Source organism: Bactrocera neohumeralis, chromosome 6, assembly GCF_024586455.1.
Source record: "Bactrocera neohumeralis isolate Rockhampton chromosome 6, APGP_CSIRO_Bneo_wtdbg2-racon-allhic-juicebox.fasta_v2, whole genome shotgun sequence".
Classification (NCBI taxonomy): domain Eukaryota; kingdom Metazoa; phylum Arthropoda; class Insecta; order Diptera; family Tephritidae; genus Bactrocera; species Bactrocera neohumeralis.
In genome coordinates this window covers 81,020,245-81,044,128 of record NC_065923.1, presented here as the reverse complement: position 1 = coordinate 81,044,128, position 23,884 = coordinate 81,020,245, and the positions used below count along the sequence as shown (strand labels likewise).

Genomic DNA, 23,884 nt, shown 5'->3' with positions numbered 1-23,884 from the left:
GTTTTTCCCCAAATTCCCCCTTTTTTTTTCACACAGGGGGGAAATAAGGGGGATAAAAACCTTTTTAGGTTCTCCCCAGGGCTTTCGGGGAAAAGCCCCAATCTCCCCCTCTATCCCTACCGGGGGCGGGAATAGCGTTTAAAAAAAATGTAACATTTTAAAAAAAAAATTTTTAAAATTTTTAAACCCCTCTGGGCTAAAATTTTACCGGGGGGGTCAAATAAATTCCCCGTTGGTAATTTAAAGTTTTGGTCAACCTCCCTCTATCCCCACCAGGGGCTGAGCATTAGCGTTCACAAAAAATGTTCCAATTTGAGAAAAATTACATTTTTTTTTCTAACCTTCAAAACGCTCTAGGGGCTAAAGTATTTGACCTAGGTGGGTCAAATAAATTGCACCAGTTAGGTAATTTTAAGAGCTTTCAGAAAATGTATGATTCGCCCCTAAGGCCCCACCGGGGCGTGGCAATAAGCGAAAAAGAGGTTGCGAGAATATTGGTAAATTTATATGTACTTTTGGCGGCCATTTGCACAAAAACGGGAATCAAATAATAACGGTAACTATGTGATTCATGTAACTGCAGATGTGTACGTTACATACATATATAAATCACTGATAAGAATTGAACAGGTGAGTAGTTATCACAAAACAAGGATAAGTACCGTTTTCACCATGTGCCCCCCTTTTGTTTCACTACAGTTTGGGGGGTATGGGGCCGGGGGGGATCAAACTAATTTTGCGAGTTAGTTCACACCTGGGGCTTTCAGGAAAGCCCTCAACCTCCCCTCTATCCCCACCAGGGGCTGAGCATTAGCGTTCACAAAAAAAAATGTTCCAATTTGAGAAAAATTACATTTTTTTTTCTAACCTTCAAAACGCTCTAGGGGCTAAAGTATTTGACCTAGGTGGGTCAAATAAATTGCACCGGTTAGGTAATTTTAAGAGCTTTCAGAAAATGTATGATTCGCCCCCAAGGCCCCACAGGAGGCGTGGCAATAAGCGAAAAAGAGGTTGCGAGAATATTGGTAAATTTATATGTACTTTTGGCGGCCATTTGCACAAAAACGGGAATCAAATAATAACGGTAACTATATGTGATTCATGTAACTGCAGATGTGTACGTTACATACATATATAAATCACTGATAAGAATTGAACAGGTGAGTAGTTATCACAAAAACAAGGATAAGTACCGTTTTCACCATGTGCCCCCCTTTTGTTTCACTACAGTTTGGGGGGTATGGGGCCGGGGGGGATCAAACTAATTTTGCGAGTTAGTTCACACCTGGGGCTTTCAGGAAAGCCCTCAACCTCCCCTCTATCCCCACCAGGGGCTGAGCATTAGCGTTCACAAAAAAATGTTCCAATTTGAGAAAAATTACATTTTTTTTCTAACCGCTCTAGGGGCTCCTAGGTGGGTCAAAATAAATTGCACCAGTTAGGTTAAGAGCTTTCAGAAAATGTATGATTCGCCCCTAAGGCCCCACCGGGGCTGAGCAATAAAAGCGAAAAAAGAGGTTGCGAGAATATTGGTAAAAAAATGTTCCCATTTGACAAAAACGGGAATCAAATACTATTTTTTAACTGCAGATGTGTAACCTTAAAATCACTGATAAGAATTGAACAGGTGAGTAGTTATCAAAAAACAAGGATAAGTACCGTTTTCATTTGACCTACAGTTTGGGTCAAATAATTTTGCGATTAGTTCACACCTGGGGCTAATCAACCTCCCCTCTATCCCCAAGGGGCTGAGCTTTTCAGAAAAAAATGTTCCAATTTGAGAAAAATTACATTTTTTTTCTAACCTTCAAAACGCTCTAGGGGCTAAAGTATTTGACCTAGGTGGGTCAAATAAATTGCACCGGTTAGGTAAATTTAAGAGCTTTCAGAAAATGATGATTCGCCCCTAAGACCCCACCGGGGGCGTGGCAAAAGAGGTTGCGAGAATATTGGTTAATTTATATGTACTTTTGGCGGCCATTTGCACAAAAACGGGAATCAAATAATAACGGTAACTATGTGATTCATGTAACTGCAGATGTGTACGTTACATACATATATAAATCACTGATAAGAATTGAACAGGTGAGTAGTTATCACAAAAACAAGGATAAGTACCGTTTTCACCATGTGCCCCCTTTTGTTTCACTACAGTTTGGGGGTATGGGGCCGGGGGGGATCAAACTAATTTTGCGAGTTAGTTCACACCTGGGGCTTTCAGGAAAGCCCTCAACCTCCCCTCTATCCCCACCAGGGGCTGAGCAGTTAGCGTTCACAAAAAAATGTTCCAATTTGAGAAAAATTACATTTTTTTTTCTAACCTTCAAAACGCTCTAGGGGCTAAAGTATTTGACCTAGGTGGGTCAAATAAATTGCACCGGTTAGGTAATTTTAAGAGCTTTCAGAAAATGTATGATTCGCCCCTAAGGCCCCACCGGGGGCGTGGCAATAAGCGAAAAAGAGGTTGCGAGAATATTGGTAAATTTATATGTACTTTTGGCGGCCATTTGCACAAAAACGGGAATCAAATAATAACGGTAACTATGTGATTCATGTAACTGCAGATGTGTACGTTACATACATATATAAATCACTGATAAGAATTGAACAGGTGAGTAGTTATCACAAAAACAAGGATAAGTACCGTTTTCACCATGTGCCCCCCTTTTGTTTCACTACAGTTTGGGGGGTATGGGGCCGGGGGTCAAACTAATTTTGCGAGTTAGTTCACACCTGGGGCTTTCAGGAAAGCCCTCAACCTCCCCTCTATCCCCACCAGGGGCTGAGCATTAGCGTTCACAAAAAAATGTTCCAATTTGAGAAAAATTACATTTTTTTTTCTAACCTTCAAAACGCTCTAGGGGCTAAAGTATTTGACCTAGGTGGGTCAAATAAATTGCACCGGTTAGGTAATTTTAAGAGCTTTCAGAAAATGTATGATTCGCCCCTAAGGCCCCACCGGGGGCGTGGCAATAAGCGAAAAAGAGGTTGCGAGAATATTGGTAAATTTATATGTACTTTTGGCGGCCATTTGCACAAAAACGGGAATCAAATAATAACGGTAACTATGTGATTCATGTAACTGCAGATGTGTACGTTACATACATATATAAATCACTGATAAGAATTGAACAGGTGAGTAGTTATCACAAAAACAAGGATAAGTACCGTTTTCACCATGTGCCCCCTTTTGTTTCACTACAGTTTGGGGGTATGGGGCCGGGGGATCAAACTAATTTTGCGAGTTAGTTCACACCTGGGGCTTTCAGGAAAGCCCTCAACCTCCCCTCTATCCCCACCAGGGGCTGAGCATTAGCGTTCACAAAAAAATGTTCCAATTTGAGAAAAATTACATTTTTTTTTCTAACCTTCAAAACGCTCTAGGGGCTAAAGTATTTGACCTAGGTGGGTCAAATAAATTGCACCGGTTAGGTAATTTTAAGAGCTTTCAGAAAATGTATGATTCGCCCCTAAGGCCCCACCGGGGGCGTGGCAATAAGCGAAAAAGAGGTTGCGAGAATATTGGTAAATTTATATGTACTTTTGGCGGCCATTTGCACAAAAACGGGAATCAAATAATAACGGTAACTATGTGATTCATGTAACTGCAGATGTGTACGTTACATACATATATAAATCACTGATAAGAATTGAACAGGTGAGTAGTTATCACAAAAACAAGGATAAGTACCGTTTTCACCATGTGCCCCCCTTTTGTTTCACTACAGTTTGGGGGGTATGGGGCCGGGGGATCAAACTAATTTTGCGAGTTAGTTCACACCTGGGGCTTTCAGGAAAGCCCTCAACCTCCCCTCTATCCCCACCAGGGGCTGAGCATTAGCGTTCACAAAAAAATGTTCCAATTTGAGAAAAAGGTGGGTCAAATAAATTGCACCGGTTAGGTAATTTTAAGAGCTTTCAGAAAATGTATGATTCGCCCCTAAGGCCCCACCGGGGGCGTGGCAATAAGCGAAAAAGAGGTTGCGAGAATATTGGTAAATTTATATGTACTTTTGGCGGCCATTTGCACAAAAACGGGAATCAAATAATAACGGTAACTATGTGATTCATGTAACTGCAGATGTGTACGTTACATACATATATAAATCACTGATAAGAATTGAACAGGTGAGTAGTTATCACAAAAACAAGGATAAGTACCGTTTTCACCATGTGCCCCCTTTTGTTTCACTACAGTTTGGGGGTATGGGGCCGGGGGGATCAAACTAATTTTGCGAGTTAGTTCACACCTGGGGCTTTCAGGAAAGCCCTCAACCTCCCCTCTATCCCCACCAGGGGCTGAGCATTAGCGTTCACAAAAAAATGTTCCAATTTGAGAAAAATTACATTTTTTTTTCTAACCTTCAAAACGCTCTAGGGGCTAAAGTATTTGACCTAGGTGGGTCAAATAAATTGCACCGGTTAGGTAATTTTAAGAGCTTTCAGAAAATGTATGATTCGCCCCTAAGGCCCCACCGGGGGCGTGGCAATAAGCGAAAAAGAGGTTGCGAGAATATTGGTAAATTTATATGTACTTTTGGCGGCCATTTGCACAAAAACGGGAATCAAATAATAACGGTAACTATGTGATTCATGTAACTGCAGATGTGTACGTTACATACATATATAAATCACTGATAAGAATTGAACAGGTGAGTAGTTATCACAAAAACAAGGATAAGTACCGTTTTCACCATGTGCCCCCCTTTTGTTTCACTACAGTTTGGGGGGTATGGGGCCGGGGGGATCAAACTAATTTTGCGAGTTAGTTCACACCTGGGGCTTTCAGGAAAGCCCTCAACCTCCCCTCTATCCCCACCAGGGGCTGAGCATTAGCGTTCACAAAAAAATGTTCCAATTTGAGAAAAATTACATTTTTTTTTCTAACCTTCAAAACGCTCTAGGGGCTAAAGTATTTGACCTAGGTGGGTCAAATAAATTGCACCGGTTAGGTAATTTTAAGAGCTTTCAGAAAATGTATGATTCGCCCCTAAGGCCCCACCGGGGGCGTGGCAATAAGCGAAAAAGAGGTTGCGAGAATATTGGTAAATTTATATGTACTTTTGGCGGCCATTTGCACAAAAACGGGAATCAAATAATAACGGTAACTATGTGATTCATGTAACTGCAGATGTGTACGTTACATACATATATAAATCACTGATAAGAATTGAACAGGTGAGTAGTTATCACAAAAACAAGGATAAGTACCGTTTTCACCATGTGCCCCCCTTTTGTTTCACTACAGTTTGGGGGGTATGGGGGCCGGGGGGATCAAACTAATTTTGCGAGTTAGTTCACACCTGGGGCTTTCAGGAAAGCCCTCAACCTCCCCTCTATCCCCACCAGGGGCTGAGCATTAGCGTTCACAAAAAAATGTTCCAATTTGAGAAAAATTACATTTTTTTTTCTAACCTTCAAAACGCTCTAGGGGCTAAAGTATTTGACCTAGGTGGGTCAAATAAATTGCACCGGTTAGGTAATTTTAAGAGCTTTCAGAAAATGTATGATTCGCCCCTAAGGCCCCACCGGGGCGTGGCAATAAGCGAAAAAGAGGTTGCGAGAATATTGGTAAATTTATATGTACTTTTGGCGGCCATTTGCACAAAAACGGGAATCAAATAATAACGGTAACTATGTGATTCATGTAACTGCAGATGTGTACGTTACATACATATATAAATCACTGATAAGAATTGAACAGGTGAGTAGTTATCACAAAAACAAGGATAAGTACCGTTTTCACCATGTGCCCCCTTTTGTTTCACTACAGTTTGGGGGTATGGGGCCGGGGGGGATCAAACTAATTTTGCGAGTTAGTTCACACCTGGGGCTTTCAGGAAAGCCCTCAACCTCCCCTCTATCCCCACCAGGGGCTGAGCATTAGCGTTCACAAAAAAATGTTCCAATTTGAGAAAAATTACATTTTTTTTTCTAACCTTCAAAACGCTCTAGGGGCTAAAGTATTTGACCTAGGTGGGTCAAATAAATTGCACCGGTTAGGTAATTTTAAGAGCTTTCAGAAAATGTATGATTCGCCCCTAAGGCCCCACCGGGGGCGTGGCAATAAGCGAAAAAGAGGTTGCGAGAATATTGGTAAATTTATATGTACTTTTGGCGGCCATTTGCACAAAAACGGGAATCAAATAATAACGGTAACTATGTGATTCATGTAACTGGGTTTCACAAGGTTAAATGAGCATATGTTCAATATTTGAGAATATTTTTTTTTTTGATTTTCAAAACGTCATAATTACTTTTCTCGTTACCTAGAAATACTAATTTGATATGAGTAGGAAACGATTTCATTTTTTTTTAAATGCCCTTCACGGTAAACGCATGTTGGTACAATATAATTTATTTGATATTTGCAAAAAATTCAACTAATAACGTAACTATGTGATTCAACTGTAACTGCAGATTGTACGTTACATACATATAAAATCACTGATAAGAATTGAACAGGTGAGTAGTTATCACAAAAACAAAGATAAGTACAGTCTTCACCATGGCCCCCCAAGAGTGAGAGACACTCGGGATCGCAGTATGCCTTCGCTTGCAAGATGTGGGTATGTTAATATGAATGTATGTTTCCCAAGATGTGGGTATGTGTATATATATTATATATATTTTGTCCCCCTTAGCCCACCCGTCCAAATGTGTTAATGTTATTTGCTGTATATTCATTATCACATTTTTTTTCTTCATATTTACTATCACGTCTTTGTTTTACCGTACGTGATTTTCACTGGCTATGCGGAGATGTACATAATTACTTGGGCTTCTCGTTACCTAATCTACCTACTCTACAATCCTAACTATACTAATTTGATACCTGCCAATGTATTTTTTAGATTGTTTATGTGCGCAGCTTTTATACGCAGTGCAGTAGGAAAAGATTGAGAAGTATAGGCAGTTCGTCACTTTTAAATGAAAAGCCACTTCACGGTAAGAGCAGTTTGGAAATCATATGTTTGATGACAAAGTAGTTTCAAAATGGTTGGTTACAAGAGTAAGCGAACTAAGGTTGAAACTTAGAATATTTGAGCGAAGTAGCTAACCAAAAAGATTCACTTAAAAGTATGCAACGTTAATTTCAACTATTGTTGGTGACATTGGAATAGCATACATAAGTGTATACCCACAAAAAAGATTCAATTAAAAGTATACAACGTTAGTTTCATATTGTTGGAGACATTGGTTTAGCATAAAAAGTATGCAACGTTTAAATAAAAGTTTCAACTATTGTTGATGTCATTTGTATATCAAACATATGTACATACATATGTGCAGAGAGCGAAAATATACATATACATAAGTTTTGGTTTTACATTTCTTAAGATTTCTGGAAAATTAAAGGAAAACTTTGAATTATCTATTGTGTAAGGGACAAGACATTACAAGGGTAAGGCTCACACACACAGTTGTCTATCTTAATGTGCAATAAAGGAAAGATATTGCAAAGTTAAAAAACATTAATATAATCAAAGATTTTGTTATATGTCCCAGTAGAGGTATGACAATGTAGGTTTTATGATTTCAACGGTTGTCGCAAGAATTTGCTTATTAAGTACAGTATAATAATAAAATAGTGGCTAAAGCGAGCGAATCTTATTTTGCTTTTAATATATATATGTGCATAAGTGTATTAAACCTACTGTATTGTAATGTCTTGTCCTAAGGTTTATTTAAACATGATAATATGCAACTATATATAATATATGTATATACATTATTTTATGAATAATACTAAATTTTTGCTTAATATATATATATATATGCTCTGCTATAAGTGTATTAAACCTACTGTATTGTAATGTCTTGTCCTAAGGTTTATTTAAACATGATAATATGCAACTATATATAATATATGTATATACATACGTAATTTGGGTATAGATATGAATAATACTAAATATATTTGCTTACCTTTAATTTGTCCACAATTATAAACGAGGTAAACCTAAACAGTAGATGTCTCTGCTACGAATAATATAGTCGTACATGTCCATACAAATTAAAAAGAGCTGCAATAACTGCAAGTAATCAAAATAAAATATATTAAAAAACATTTTGTTTGGAAATACTTATTTTAGGAAATTTGAATGAAACTCTGAGCTGGTAATGAAATGAAACGGGTATCTTATGTGGAGGCAGAGAACGTATATAATTATACGCTCTCTGTATTGCGTTCGCTGGTGTCAAAACTCTATTACATATTGCTTTTAGCAGAGAACGTATATATATAAATATACGTTCTCTGCAGTAACAATCAAAAGTTTATTTGAGCTTTTGGCTCGGAACTACACTTAAGTGAGCTTTGTTCAGAAATTTCACTATTAGGTAAACTTATAGCAGGGAACGTACATTCCTTCTCTGTCCCTTAACATTCACTCAAGAATTATAGTAAAAAATATTTTTATGTTTGCAATAAATTTGCACTTTTCGTTTTCACAGCAAACAATACATATGTACATATGTACTATATGAAATTTATTTATGAAAGCCTTGCAGCTAGTGTCATTTTAAAGTTTATGCTGTAATTTATTGCTGTGTAAACTGTTGTAAATAAATAAATATGTACATATAACACAAAATTAAATACCTTATTTTCTTAAAAAAAAATTATTAGGCAGTTAAAGTTAAAAACAAAAACGAAAGGAAAAAAATGTTACAGACATACCTTCACAGGCATATTTGTTTTTATGTTATATATGTATGTATGTATGTAAATATAATAAATTTACAAATATAAAAAAATACTTAATTTTTGTATACAAAAAAATGGCAATCTTATATTAAGAACTAGCGTTTTCGGTAAGCCATAAAATATTCTACACATATTGGAAATTAACGGTTGGCGTAAAATGTATTTCACATTAAAACTATAATATTTACGATTTAAGAATGTGTAATTTGGCGACACCGACTAGTTTATAAGTAATTTTTACGAACATGAAAAATATGGGCATTATTATCATTATTATATAGTTTATGAAACATTAGGGATTAACCACACATACAAGATTATATTATGCATAGATTTTATAATTTGCATTTTCATTCCTTTATTAGTTTAGGTCACCAATTTCCCTTTCTTACAATGTCTGGATAATTTTTTGCTTTCATTTGAGTATGACACTGTTAATATTGATGTACACTTTTGGTACAGTTTGCCTACAGACGACATTTCCTTCTCTATTTTTCATAAACCGTCTTACTCCACAACCATCTACATACATACATATTTCGAAGTTTTCCAGTGAGTCACTTTCCGAATTGTTGTATTTTAGAATTACCATTATATATATACATATGTACATATGTAAGTATGTATTATATGCAGGTATATACATTTGGTATATCTCATACTACTTTAGATTTGCTTTATTTACAGTGATTTCGTACCTAACGCGAATACACATTTGTATTTGCATAAATATAATAACATACATATGTACATACTTATGTACGAGGTGTGTTCAAAAAGTATCGCGATATACCGAATTTTGTGTTTTTTCAAAAATTATTTATTTATTCATGAATATCTGTTTTGTCCCCTTCAAAGTAGTCCCCATGAGATATTATACACTTGTGCCAACGGTTTTTACAATCTTCGAAGCACTTCAAAAAATCATTTTTTTTTATCTTCTTCAGCTCCTCCTTCGATGCCGTCTTTATCTCGTCAAGAGAAGCGTAACGTCGTCCTTTCATGGGCCTCTTCAGTTTAGGGAACAAGAAAAAGTCACAGGGGGCCAGATCTGGGGAATACGGTGGCTGCGACATCATTAGTGTGTTGTTTTTTTTCCAAAAAGTCGCGCACAAGCAACGATGTGTGAGCAGGGGCGTTATCGTGGTGCAAAAGCCAATTTTTGTTCTTCCACTAATCCGGGCGTTTCTGGCGGATTGCTTCGCGCAAATTGCGCATAACTTGCAGGTAATATTCCTTATTGACCGTTCTTTCCTGTGGCAAGAACTCATGATGCACCACGCCCCTGCAACCGAAGAAAACTGTCAGCAAAACTTTCGCGATACATTTTGAACACACCTCGTATACGCAAGTGTATAATCTGATACATACTCGTACTCTTAGAGAAAGTTTATGTGTAAGCATGTACACACATGTACGGTACATTTATGCAACTTCATCAGCATACTTATATGATACATTAATTAAAAGATACCAAACGAAAGCTAAAACAAGCTATTTCGGAAATATTGTAAAGGTTTTAAAATAATTTATCAATGGGATGACTACTATTTCTAAACAAAGTATTACATTTTAATTTATGTAGTCATACCGCTACACAGAACAAAAAGTAAACCGGGTTGTTTACCGAGTGAACGACCTCAGTTTTGGGCCGAACTTGTGCGCAAGCTCGTTGGGGTTGAAATAATTTTGGTTGGATTGACGCCTCGACTCAGCAAGTGATTAAATAATAAATGAATTGATGGAAACATAATTATTATACAAAGTCCGTGTGACAAAAATAGTGTTTAATAAAACAGTGTTAAAAAAAAAGTAAGTAGATCCTTATTCTCATTAAAAGTATTCAGCTTATTAATTTTCTAAACAAATATACTACATAAATATTTAAAATATAAAATAGTTACAATCTAAAATACAAGTTGAAATTGTAACATGTTAATCTCCAATATGTCCATGTACTTTTTACTACCAAACATAAATGCCGAAATGCATTTGCTTTTATGTACATATGTATGTATGTATGTCTAGAAAGTACCTATAAAGAATTTGAGTAGACGTCGAAATGGCAATGACCATGAACGATGCAAAATATACCACTACGTTAACGAAAGGTATGCAATAGTATATAAGCGTAGCATAGCATTTACATTTATGTTCATATAATATACATATGTACATACATATGTACAAAGTGCACATATAGTATAAAATATGTACTTATGTAGATATAATTATAATGCTTTCAACCGGTCTGGCCATTGTTCGTGAGTGGAGTAAATATGTATACATACATACAGTACGTAAACATCCAACTTCAATTCATATAGGAAAAATAGAAATGCGGCAGCAAGGCAATATTGCAATGCCACTGCCAATGTCACGAACATGAAAAAGCTGGAGGGTGGCAGCCACAGACGGGTAGAATGAAAGTAGGTAAGGTTGAGCATGTGCAAATGTATAACTTAAGTCAAGCAGAACGTGTTTTCATACCGCTGTAGCATGCAGTCTGGGTGCCCTTCCTACTATGATACTCGCCCTTACAATGGCAGACTTCGAAGTTTCAATGTGTAATAGCGATTAAGATATTGTAGAATCACAAATATATAAGAGTATATGTATGCACTTACATACATATACATATGTATATACATATTATATACATATATTTTGCAAGATGAGGACATTAGCCTTGGTGTCGTATACAGCTTTGCAATACGCATATGTAGGTATTTGTGCATATAGGACGTAAGGCTGATTTTGTTTTAGTTAGCTCTGTTCAAATTCTGACACATGCGTACTGTTAATCTAACGGAGAATAATATAGAAATCTCGTTACATTATTTCCTAAAACGAATGGCTTAAAAATAAAATTGTCTTTTTATTCCTATAAAAATTTGTCACAGAAAACTGTAAAACCGTTGGCTTGTGCTCAAATCCCTTAGAACAAGCATTTATTATATCTTAAACAAAAACTATACATGTATTATTATTAATAAAATTAGAAAAATTTGACACTCAAACGCACATCTTCCTACCAAAAAAGTAGTACTACTACATTTGGAACTTTAAAACATGATGAAAAGAATCACACATTATTTATTTAACACTTGGCAATTATGGAAACTAATTTCCTAGTAAAGGGTACATAAATATATAGTAATATTAATATGAATATGTTTAAAATTGTAAGAATGTTTATTCCCATAATAATAAATATTTAAATGTATGTATGTATGTATGTATATATATATAATATTTACCCAAAAAGAATTGCAGAAACCATATCAATACACCCAGCCATATGAACGCATACTTGTGTTTGTACAAGCATATAAATAGTACGGTGGCCCATCAACAAGAAATGTGACGATGACAACGACAACAACGCGGTGAAGGTCATTGATACCAAAAATTATGACTCCCTTTGCCCTACTCCACATCAATATATGCGTTGAGACGCTGCAGGAAAATGTGTGGCGAGTAATCCTAGTGGTATACTAAACGCTTACACAACCCAATTACGACTGCAGTCGTATTTTGTAGAGAGACATATATTTGTATATGTATGTATGTGCATATACGGAGTATAAACACGAACGTCATTCGAGTTTTTAATATCGAAGCGTCACAACTGTGGCATGAGGAGAACCATTTTTACTAGAAGAGAGAGAATGCTTATGCATGTATACATATATGTACGTATATATATATATGTATTTACATACAAGCTCAATTTACTATTATGGAAAGTGAACTACAATTTCAACTGCAAGTGTATAAACTGTTCGGCATTTGTGACCACATAGGACCAGGTTTCTTCTTTACTTCTGACATTAACGGAAATGTTAGCTATGGGCCAGGAGCCATAAGACAATATACTGGTATATTTGTACATATTAATATAATATATGGATGAATGTATTAATTGTTATTTTAAAATAGATTTAAGGGTACTACATACACACATACATATGTATGTATGTATGTTACACTATAGAGATATAATCCGATTAAATTGATGTAAGGAAGAAGAGTAACATTCTATGAACGTTATTAAAATTATAGACATTCGATTTGTTATTAAAAGGTTTTTCATTTTCATTAGTACTGAAATTATTTCTAAGATAATGGAGAAAATACGAGGAACTTATGTATGCACTTGTTCTTTCGTGCTGTATTATTAAGATTATACATAATTTTATTTTTCTATGTGAACATACAAACAGCTCTATGTATACATTGGTGGTTAAGAAACTAGGATTGCCAACATCACTTTGCATAGATATCATTATTGATATTTATTCAAGAAGAAAATAATTTACTACATAAGATTAAATAAGGAAACCTTAATTGTGATTCCGGATTTTTAATTAGTAAATGAAATAAAGGAAAAAATTGAGTATACTGTCTTATGCATTAATGTTGTGATTGTGTTATGATGCACATGGCTAATTTCATTAGTTCTTCCATTCACATATGTACATATGTACATATATACTTAAGTACATGTACATACATACATATATTAATATGTATAATCCTAATAATCGGTGTAATCCATAACAACCGTCGGACGGACAAATTGGAAACTTTTTAAAACTTATTGCGCTTAACATTGTGTAAATATTAGAAAGTTTCTAGTAAGTATACCTTTGTAGATGTCCATGACACATTGGAAAAAAATGGAAACCCTAAAGCACATGCAATAACATCCCTTACTGCAATACTTTTTAGAAAAAGCGAAGATGGTCTATATATATACATACACACATACATATGAACACACATGTATATGTATATACTAATATACTGTTTTACAATGCTCAATGTTATAGGGCTGGCGTTGTTCATTGAACTTGCCTCCCATTTTATTACATATCTAACCCTGTACATATGGGTGTATGCCCTCATGCTTGCGTGATCCCTGTGTCTGGACGAATTCGTTGACTTCTCTTAGCTGCGTTTTGTGTGGTGCTTTCACACAAACATTCAGCTCTCTATATGTATAACTTTTTTGTCGTAAATGCAGTTCCGTAAATGTTTGTGAGCGCGTTCAACTCGGGCTGGTATTCATCCGCCTCTATCTACTTTGTCTGCTCCCACTCTACTTTGTGCTAAATTGCCTGAGCGTCCCGACCTACCCACACTCTTTGCAACTTAAACCTATATGCCGGCGTTGTTCTGAGTTTCATTGCCCGCTGCGCTGCTGCACACCCATTTGTTTACTCACTTGTTTGTATGACAGGCGCCTGGCGGTTGGTGCAGATTTGTACATTGTACATGAGTTGATTCAATGGTTTTAGAGTTCTGACGCTACTTGCAAGGTTAGTCGCAAAAGCGACATCAAGTCGTTCATATATGGTAGTGGTTTATTAATTACATGTCTGATATTTTTCGATATTTTAGTGATATAAATATGCAAAATATGGCTACATAAATGGTGTTGTTGTTTTAAAGTTTAAGCAAAATAAGTAAACCGAAAAATTTTGGTGGAGAGCAAAGTATTGTTAAAAAACATATTTGGTAAAATTGTAAACAATTTATAGTGCTTTCTCTTACTTCGACTAGTTTTACCTTTAATAAATGATTTGAAATATTTACACGGCTTATCCTTCTTTAGTGTTTGTACAAAGAAACATTAAAAGTTACTATAATAAATAATAAGCGTTAACTTGAATTTCATTGGCGATCGTAAAATATCATATTATCATTCACATGTCTGGATACATATTATATGTGTATATGTACATATGTATGTACATATGTACATACATACATACATATTTATGTCTACGTTTGTATGTCTTTGTCTGATGGTATGTATCTCGATACGATATATTTGACATGTGTTAAGCATTGATAAAATAGTCAAGTGTTCATACGTTTTTGTAGAATTACAAAAAATCTTAATATACAAATTACATACATTTTAACTTGCAGCCAGTATAACTTTTGCACACATTTTAGTCTAAATAATGATGGAGATTTTGGATTTATGAACAAGCCGTTTCATGGTCATGAAGCTTTTTATAGATAATACATATGTATGTATACACTTTCATGATTGAACATTTCAATATAGTTTCATATAGCGTGTGTCAAACTCTAAAAGGACTCTAGCTTCCTTAATATACAAACATACATAGTAACAATATCCTTAAATATATATGTTATAAATATGGTAGCTATCAGCTACTTCGATATCATTATTATTAGAGAGCAACCCAGGAGCGCACTTACTCTCCTAATGCTTAACTAACCCTCATATACATACATCGGATCAATGTTAAGGTCAGTGGGTAGATGTACTCGTTTCTTCATGAGCATCGCCTGATGCATTCATGGACACATGTCAGTATATTCTAGTACATAAGTATTACGTGCACCGGGTAAATTAAAATATACAGTTTAATTTCTATCATTTCTATTGGTCTTATACGATAATTTAGTAATCTCTATAATAGAGGAAAACTCACATGTTAAACATTTTTCAAAGTCTGCATGTACTAACATCAGTTAGTACTAAAATAAATAGAATTAGTACTTAATTATATAAGAATGTGTGTAAGTGGTAAGAAATGTACTAATTCATGCATTATTGAAATATATTTCGCAACTATAACAATCCGACTATTTGATTACCATTTAATGTTGCTGTTATTGAATTGGAAAAAAATATTATTTTTTTAACATGAAAATAATATTCTTACTATAGATATGCATTCATTATACCCCTTTCCTACTTTTTATGTATACGTCACACATATTTTAAAGCCATTTAAAAAATATACCTTTTGGTATTGACTTAACATTATAATAACGAATACTGTATGCAATTTTCGATTCCGACCAGAGTAAACTTCTCCTTACTTTTTATATTATATTTACATATGTATGTATATTTCAACGTGGTATGCATTTGCCCGTTGAAATCGGTGAGAACAAGTCGTATCTGAGAGCAAAAATTTTATGCGAATGTATATTTCCCTCTCACATGAGATTCACTAATCTTTCAGAGTGAATGCACTTGTTTGATATACTTATTTGTATGAAAACGTATGATACAATATAACATGTTGTGCGCAAAGCAAACTATTTGTTACTTGTGGTAGTGAACTTGAATTTGTGTTATTGAAAAAACAACAATGCAAATTTTAGCTATAGGTTGTATGTATGTATGTAGATATTAAAGACAACAATAATGAGTACTGCCGCTAGACTTCCTGTTCTGGGTTATTTATTCCTTTATCTACTAAACGAGCTTAGACTCTTTGATTCTCTTGGTTTTCTCTTCTCGCTCATATTTGCGTAAGTTATCTCAGGGTTTCACTTTCATTGTACAATAGGAAAGTAAAGTCTTGAGGGAGCGCGATAACGTGGTATAAGAATAGTCGATTTTCTGACGAAATATCTCTTTTTCGTAATGCTTTTGCAGCTGTAATTCTCCAATTTTGTAAAGCGAGTTTACTTTGTGGGTTCTCTTTATAGTGGTGCCATTTATTCTCATAGACACACGTCTACTTTTGCATGGACATTGCGAAATTCATTGGTTCAATCTCTGCTTTTTATGTTTGTATGTATTAGCAACTATTTTAAGTTCCGAGAACTGAGAACAATGCTGATTTACCACATCGACTGCAGACACACGTATCTACATACCATACATTAACATACTTGAAATACAACTATGATGACGATACTGAGACCAGCAGTTAGTCAGTAAGAGAAAGTACGGCAACAGCTTTGGTTGGTTTAATTACTTAAGCAATTTCGATTGTATACGAGTGACCATTGCGATTGGATAAAAAACATATAATAAAATTGTAATAAATTAATTGTGTATTCCAAAAGTTTGGTTATTCTAGTAGAAATATATTCGATAAAGTAAATACAATATGCACGTGTAAAAAAGTTATGTAAAAAACAGTGAAAACTAATATGAAAATCTAATTAATGTAAAAAAAAAACAAAATTGAAATAAATTGTTGAAAAAGTGTAAGGAACAATAAAATTATTACAAATATAAAATCAAAAATAAATAACGCACTGAGAAAATTTGTATGGGCCAAGCACGACCTTGTCCTTGGCGGTATTTAGCTATAGCTGCCATTCAATGCCAGTTTTCCTCCCAACTCATACATTTGCGAAATACTAGTAATGTCAGTGTCAAGCGAATTTTCTGTCTCTCATGGTCAAACCGGCGTCGCTGCGGCACTATTGCTGTGATTCGGTTATCTGCTAAACACACATACAGATGTTTTGATTTATTTTCATATATTTTACCGAAAGTTACTTAGGTCTAATAAACAATGAAACATTTTGTATGCATTTCAATATACAATTGTTTATTAACATAAAGAAATTAATTTCTATAATAATCATTATCAGAAATGAGTGTCTATATGATATAAGATTGTGATCTTTCGTTTAAAAGAAAATACCAGCATAATGCCTTGGTAAATGAACATAGTTTCAGACATTTGTCATGTGAGTTTCATAGGCGTCATTACATTTTTTAGAAGCAGAAATCGCTCAAAGAAATGCTTAAATAAATACCAGTTTTTGCTTTCTTACTTTTCAATAAATTAGTTGCTTTAAGTTTTAAAATAAAAGCAGCTGCAATTAACAATGTCAATTTTTAATAGAATTGACAATACCTGATTTTAAAAGCAAAAAAGAATACAATGGCATTTTAACAACTAATAATAATGAATATTGCTTTGTTGACATACATTATTGTTACTTATTTCCAACGGCTGGGATTTATAATAGGTTCTCCAGATTAAAAAAAATATACATACTTAGTGAAGTGTTAGTGGTTACAAAATTTAAAAATATGTGTGTAATTCTCATTAAAAATCGGAGAAACAAGCATTTTAAAAGTGAAATTTTTGAAACTTAAATGCAAATATCACTAAAACCATAAGTCAGGGGCAACTATATTTGTATATATTTTTTTCTTAAACTGGAGAACCTCCTCTATCCGTATATACTCATTTTATTTCCATTACAAAAAAAGATACGTGGTATAACTTTTATAATTGTATTTAAATTCGTAGGTACATACATATGTATGTATGTACGTATAAAAAATATATTATCATTAAAAGATCTTATTAATTTCAAAAGTGAATAAAAAATGTGTCATAAAAAACCAACATATACCATAAAACTACTGTGAACTATTATCTGCTCATGTATGTACATATATACATATAGTATAATGAAAAAATATATGTACATATACTTTATTAAAAATACGTTCTTCGTCTGCTGTTAAAAGATTAGTAAGTGTACTGTGTAATATCTAGTAACTCAGGATCTATAAAAAGTATTTTTCGAAAATATTAAAAATGGCAGACTACTTCATATATAAAATATATAGAGATAATAAATTAACATAATACCGAAAAAGTATAATAAATAAATGAAATATAAAAATATACACAAATATTAATACTACTGTGTAAAGACAAGGGTATTTCGTGTGCTGCTATGTTTAAATTAAGTACCCAAATTGGAGTACAGAATAATGCCTTTATATTTGTAAGTATTGATTAATAATATTTAAATACCATGTATTTTTGTATACATTAAAAAAACAAAAGGCGATGATAGACCAATTGCATGCTTTATTATACATCCTTAGACTAAATCTATCTACTGTGTATGTACATAAATATATTTCTTTACTAATGCAGTCCATAATTTTAATAATTTTCAGATGTAACCGCTTTACCAAACATCTAATCAAAAGAGTATCAACGAAATCATCTACAGTTTTTAAAATACTGTGAATAAAATGATAAGAATACTACATTCTTCGTGATCTAAGGAGGAAAGATTTATACGAACAGTATATACATATTTATATGACAAAATTGTCTAATGGATATATTGTGGATAAAGCCAATGGAAATAAATTTAAGTTTTAAACGTAATTTATGGGAAAGTGAAAAAATATAAATATATTTATATTGAAACTAGAAGGCTGAAATTTTAGGATTCTTGGTAATTATACAAAGGCAGAACACGTGAAATCTTTACGAAAGTGGTATTTAGGACACAGTCAACACAACCAAATAAAGCTGAATAAATGAGACTGACTATAACATTAAGTTTTGAAAATAGTCTAAGTAGTGTCTAAGACGGTTAAAGCTAAAATATATAAAAAAAATCGAATAGTGTTTACAGAAAAACAATAGAGGCCAAGCCAACATTTTACCATATTCTCTGTCTGGGATTTTATTTGCATAATCACTTTATATGCATTGAAATATCCTGTGTTTTCGTAATACAATTACAACATACACAATGCTTAAGAGATTTAAATATATTGACGCAACCGTTGGTCTAGTTAACGCTAATAATCAAGCATCAACAGAAACGGGGCCCTGTTCTGATAAAAATATTTCAGCTAAGAATAATTTGTCATATATAAAATTGATAAAAACAGAGCCTATTGATTTAGAAATGGCATATGTGGAATCAAACGATTCAAAAGAATATCGTTTAGAAAATATATCGCAAACTAAATTAATGAAAAAGTCAAAAGTAAATGAATCTGTACTGAAGTCCACAATAGCACCTTCAGTGAATTACCAACACGTGCAGATACAAACTGTCCAACCGAGGCAACCGGGAGTAAATTTACTTAATAGTTCTAATGCTATGCAAAAAGTTACATTGACCCCACGTTTGGAGGTGATTAATAGGTCTACATCTAACGATGGGGGAAGTGATATTGGTAATATCATAAGGCAAGCTTATACTTCCCAACAGCACATTTCCAGAGACCAATCTCAGCCTCCACATTCTTTCCATACAAGTGCGCGGATAGAACAACGAGTTTTACAACGTCAACAATCGGATTCCATAACTGGACCGCAAATTATAATTTCCCGACAACCATCAAATATTGTGTCTCCTACTCCTTTACAGCGTCGTCATTCTGCAAGTCCTTCACATTGCGAAGGGAATCCATCTTTTGCAAGTTTAAGTAATAATTCGGATTGTGTATCTTCTTCTCCACCTCCATCTCTTCGAACTTTACAACAATATTCATCAAATCGTTCGCCGCAACCATCACCACCACCGTTGTCCTTACAACATCATGTACGGGTTATAAGAGATGGTCGGTTATATGAAGAAGCTGTTCCAAGACCAGTTCACTCTTCTGGACAATCCGAATCTCCCCCTCCGTTGTTACACCATCACCAATCTCGATCAGCTCCCGTTTCACCGGTTGTACCTCGTCGATATTCTATTTCCCCACAAGATGTTACGACATCATCTTTATTCCAACAACAAACTATTGAAAAACATCAAGGGCATTCACAAGTCGTGGTTAATAATAATAAACACGAAATTCATATATCAGATACTTTAGGACACTTTCAAAGGAAGAAAATAATTTCTCCTCCTCTTCCATCTTCCACATCTCTTCATACATCGGTTATTGCAACAGATCCATCATCCACCCAAGTTTTGATGGAAACTCCTTCGACAACACTAAGTAATTCTCATTCGCACCGGTATGCACTTTCATCATCAGCACGAAAATATATTGTTACCACTAATACACCACAATCGAGCTCAATACCAACAAGCATTCTACGACAACAACATGTTAAATTTGTTCAACACAAGCACCAAATTCCCCAATATCAAGAAGATGGAAATACTTCGTTACAATTGACAGCTGCCACATCTTCTTCAACATCAACTGGGACTCGAAACTTTCGTTTACCTGTGGTTACTAGTAGCAGCAGATGCACTAATATTGGCACCAACGACCAACAATTTCATAGCCACACTAACACTGCCATGCGTCCGCCTCCACCTCCACCTCCAAAGATCAAAAACTCGTGCTCTTCTATCAATTTACCCACTAGCAACAATGGGGGAACTTCCACTAGCGAGGAGCCGTCCAGCTCAATTCCAGATTTGGGTAAGTTTAAAGACAGCACTACGTATATTCTCGCTTTAACTTTATTTTTGGAGAACTTACATATTTTAAATAGCAATAAGTCAGTCATATGTATATCAAGTTATTACTATACATAGATTTTTTATCAGGAAACTTGTAGAGATAGTAAGAAGTAATGGCTTGCGTTAGGAATAGAACAAGTGTATAATAGCTAGAACATATGCTAGATACTAGATACGGAAGATCTTTATGAATGTCATGCGTTGCAATGTTTGCTTCAAATTGTAACGGTTTAATCTACAAATAGACTACATCGATACATGTTTGAAGCTGTGCATTACAATAAAACTTGCTGACCCTGACGTAATAAAATAATTTTTATAAAATCTACCTGTACAAACAGTGAATTACTACATACATATGTACATATAACTGTTCTTTTTGTATTTAAATTATTGATTGTGATCGGTCACTATGTTATGTATATCAGATATTCCCTGTGGTGGCTGCATTTGTTCGTACATTGTTACGATGCCTCGACAAGCATCCATGCCAAATTTCGGGAAGATATCTTGTCAATTAAAGAAGTTTTCCATACAAGAACTTGTTTTGGTTTTTTGCTTGTATAACAGATTCCGACAAATAAGCGGCTTTTTAGGAAGAAAAGGACCTGCGTAAAATTTGAGATCGATATCTCCAAAACTGTGTGACTACTTCGTGTAAATACAAACGGACGAAATCCACTCAGCTAGTTACCCTGATCATGCGGATGTGTCATTCGTGACAAGCTTAATATATGTACATATGTATGTACAATGTTCAGGATATACAAGTATGAAGGGATAAGTTCGGCTGTAATGAAACATTTTATATTCTCGCAATTTTCAAATACAAAATGTTTTTTAAGAATTCAATATTCATTATTCGACTAAATTATGGATGGATAACATATGTCATACGATCACTTAGTCCAATATATCTAGTTAATACAAATCTCTATATTCATCATATTAGTGCATTAGGAAGGATCCGATGTGCCTATTTTGTATTTATGAGTAGTATATTACTAAAAAAGGAACGAAATGTAAAATATTGGGTATAGCACTTTATAGATTATAGCTTAATGACAATTTGCATCCAATTCCACATATATGTATATGTACATACATACATATATGCACTGGTATAAAAAGGTAAAAAAGCTTTTACTCTCGCAAATGTACCTTACCTTAAATTTGATACACGGCGGGCTTAGATTTCCTTTATTTGTATTTTTCGATCATAATATTTGTACTCAACATGAAACGTTTGCCAATAATGTGACCATTTAATAAATACGTCAGCCACAATTTCTGAAGTGGAGCTAATCTGGAAACGTCGTTGCAAACAAATTATTTCGTTATAATTATAAATGGGCCGAGGAGTTTGATTTTATGCTCAAAAAAATTAAGTAAAAAATATTAGTATATGTTATATATATTAAATATAACAAGCTTAAATCATGCGTATGTATTATGTACAAATGTACAATGGCCATCTACGATATTTTAAAAAATTCAATGTCAATGTCACACTACCACAAGCAAATATTTAGTCAAAAAACACACGTGCGCCCACACAAAGAAAGCGAAGAGTAAATTAATCACAATTCTCTTTCATTTTCTCTCATTCTGAATACGTTTGCCGTATGAAAGTAATAAAGTATACATTTGCAAATACATAAGAATGTATGTATATTCAAAAAAGCCTTGTATATAATACTAAATATATATATATACATATATATATATATATATATGTAAATAAAAACAATGCAGGGAGAATATGTATACGTATGTATGTACCTTTGAAATTGAGCAAACAATTTGAAACCAAAACGAAATGAGCAAGCAAGCAGTAAAAGTGCGCATGTCTGTTAAAATATTTCCCTTCTAGAAGCACGGAAGTTCATGAAGGTGAATGTAGAATTTAGATACTTCAGAGTTGAGAACGGGTTTTCCTCTCAATTTTGTCTTGAAGTTCTCGTATATGTATAAGTATATACATATACATATATATGTATATATTATTATATACAGATGATATACATTTTTGCAGACAATTCAGATAAACAGGTTTATTAAGAGCACTGTGAGAAATTTATTTTTGTAAGAATTTTGGCGAAAAATATAGAAACAAATTTCGGTTGCAACTTACATATGTATGTCTTTTCCTCAAAACACTTGTAGAATTTTTTATTCATTAACAATTTCAAAACCCATTGATACATTCTAGCGTTTACTTAGTTAATGAGCGATTTCTAATTTAAATTTGTTGTGTGCAAGAAAGTTATCTTAACCCGACTGTGAAAAAAGTCTTTGCAAATTATCTATTCTGTAGATATCGAATGAATGAATGTATTGTAAGTTTCCATATGAACTTTTTTTTAAGATTTTAAAACGAGAACAACGTAGGAATTTTATATTATGCCGATTCAATAAAAAAATTGACTTTACTATCCTGAATACTACCTTATACCTTTTGGAAAAAACATACATGCATACATACATATGTATGTACATAACATGAAAATTTATTCATATTTTTATTTTTTCTATAAAACACTCAAAAACTTTTTGCAGAATGAAAGCTTTTATCGAGTATGTAATACCCTTATAATACTGCAAGTTTATAGCTATCTTAACAGTCATTGCAGTTACAGTCCACAAATATGCATAATACAACCATACATGTAAGTGCAAAACTGCATCATGGTCATGCTACTAAAAGCACATAAATTTGTAAACATGTAATAAGTTCACTAAAAAAGCTCTAATCGCTGAGGGCTTTCGAAATTAAAGGCTGCTGATAGAGTATTATTATGTATAATTATGTACATACATATGTATATAAATTAATATTTTTATATGAATATGTGTTTTAACTTTTAGAATTTAAAATATGCGTTAAACAATTTCTCTTAGAACATATTTACATAAATAAGCTTAACTAACTATTAAATTTAGTGGTACACTAGCCCTAATGGTGGCTTATGTGTGGCCACCTGCGGACTGGTGCTACTGAATTTCCCTTTTCAACCAACGAATCAACTATTTTGTTGTGTTATTTCTCTAAAGCTATAGTAATAAGAAGCAACACAATTTTTCAAAATACACTCTGTATTGGTATACTATTTTAGGAAGGAATAATTTGCTAATACATCTGCCAAAAAAAGTTAATTTTGTAAGAAAAACTAAATAGGCCTT

At 33.9% G+C, this 23,884-nt stretch overlaps 1 protein-coding gene and 1 long non-coding RNA gene across 2 annotated transcripts in view; one reads left to right on the top strand and one right to left on the bottom strand.

Annotated features, from left to right (window-relative positions):
- Positions 1–7,234: 7,234 nt before the first annotated feature.
- Positions 7,235–12,219, bottom strand: LOC126761696 (uncharacterized). The gene is made up of 3 exons (XR_007667388.1): positions 11,971–12,219; positions 7,930–8,036; positions 7,235–7,345 (listed from the first exon to the last, which is right to left on the bottom strand). It is a non-coding gene; the product is annotated as an uncharacterized LOC126761696 (long non-coding RNA).
- A 5,782-nt stretch (positions 12,220–18,001) lies between these two features.
- LOC126763477 (ecdysone-induced protein 75B, isoforms C/D) overlaps positions 18,002–23,884 on the top strand; it is a 43,025-nt gene continuing 37,142 nt past the window's right edge. The window contains exons 1-2 of the mRNA XM_050481011.1: positions 18,002–18,256; positions 18,435–20,660. Coding sequence (XP_050336968.1) covers positions 19,025–20,660 — 1,636 coding nt within the window. The 5' untranslated portion in view covers positions 18,002–18,256; positions 18,435–19,024. The remainder of the gene's footprint in view (positions 18,257–18,434; positions 20,661–23,884) is intronic.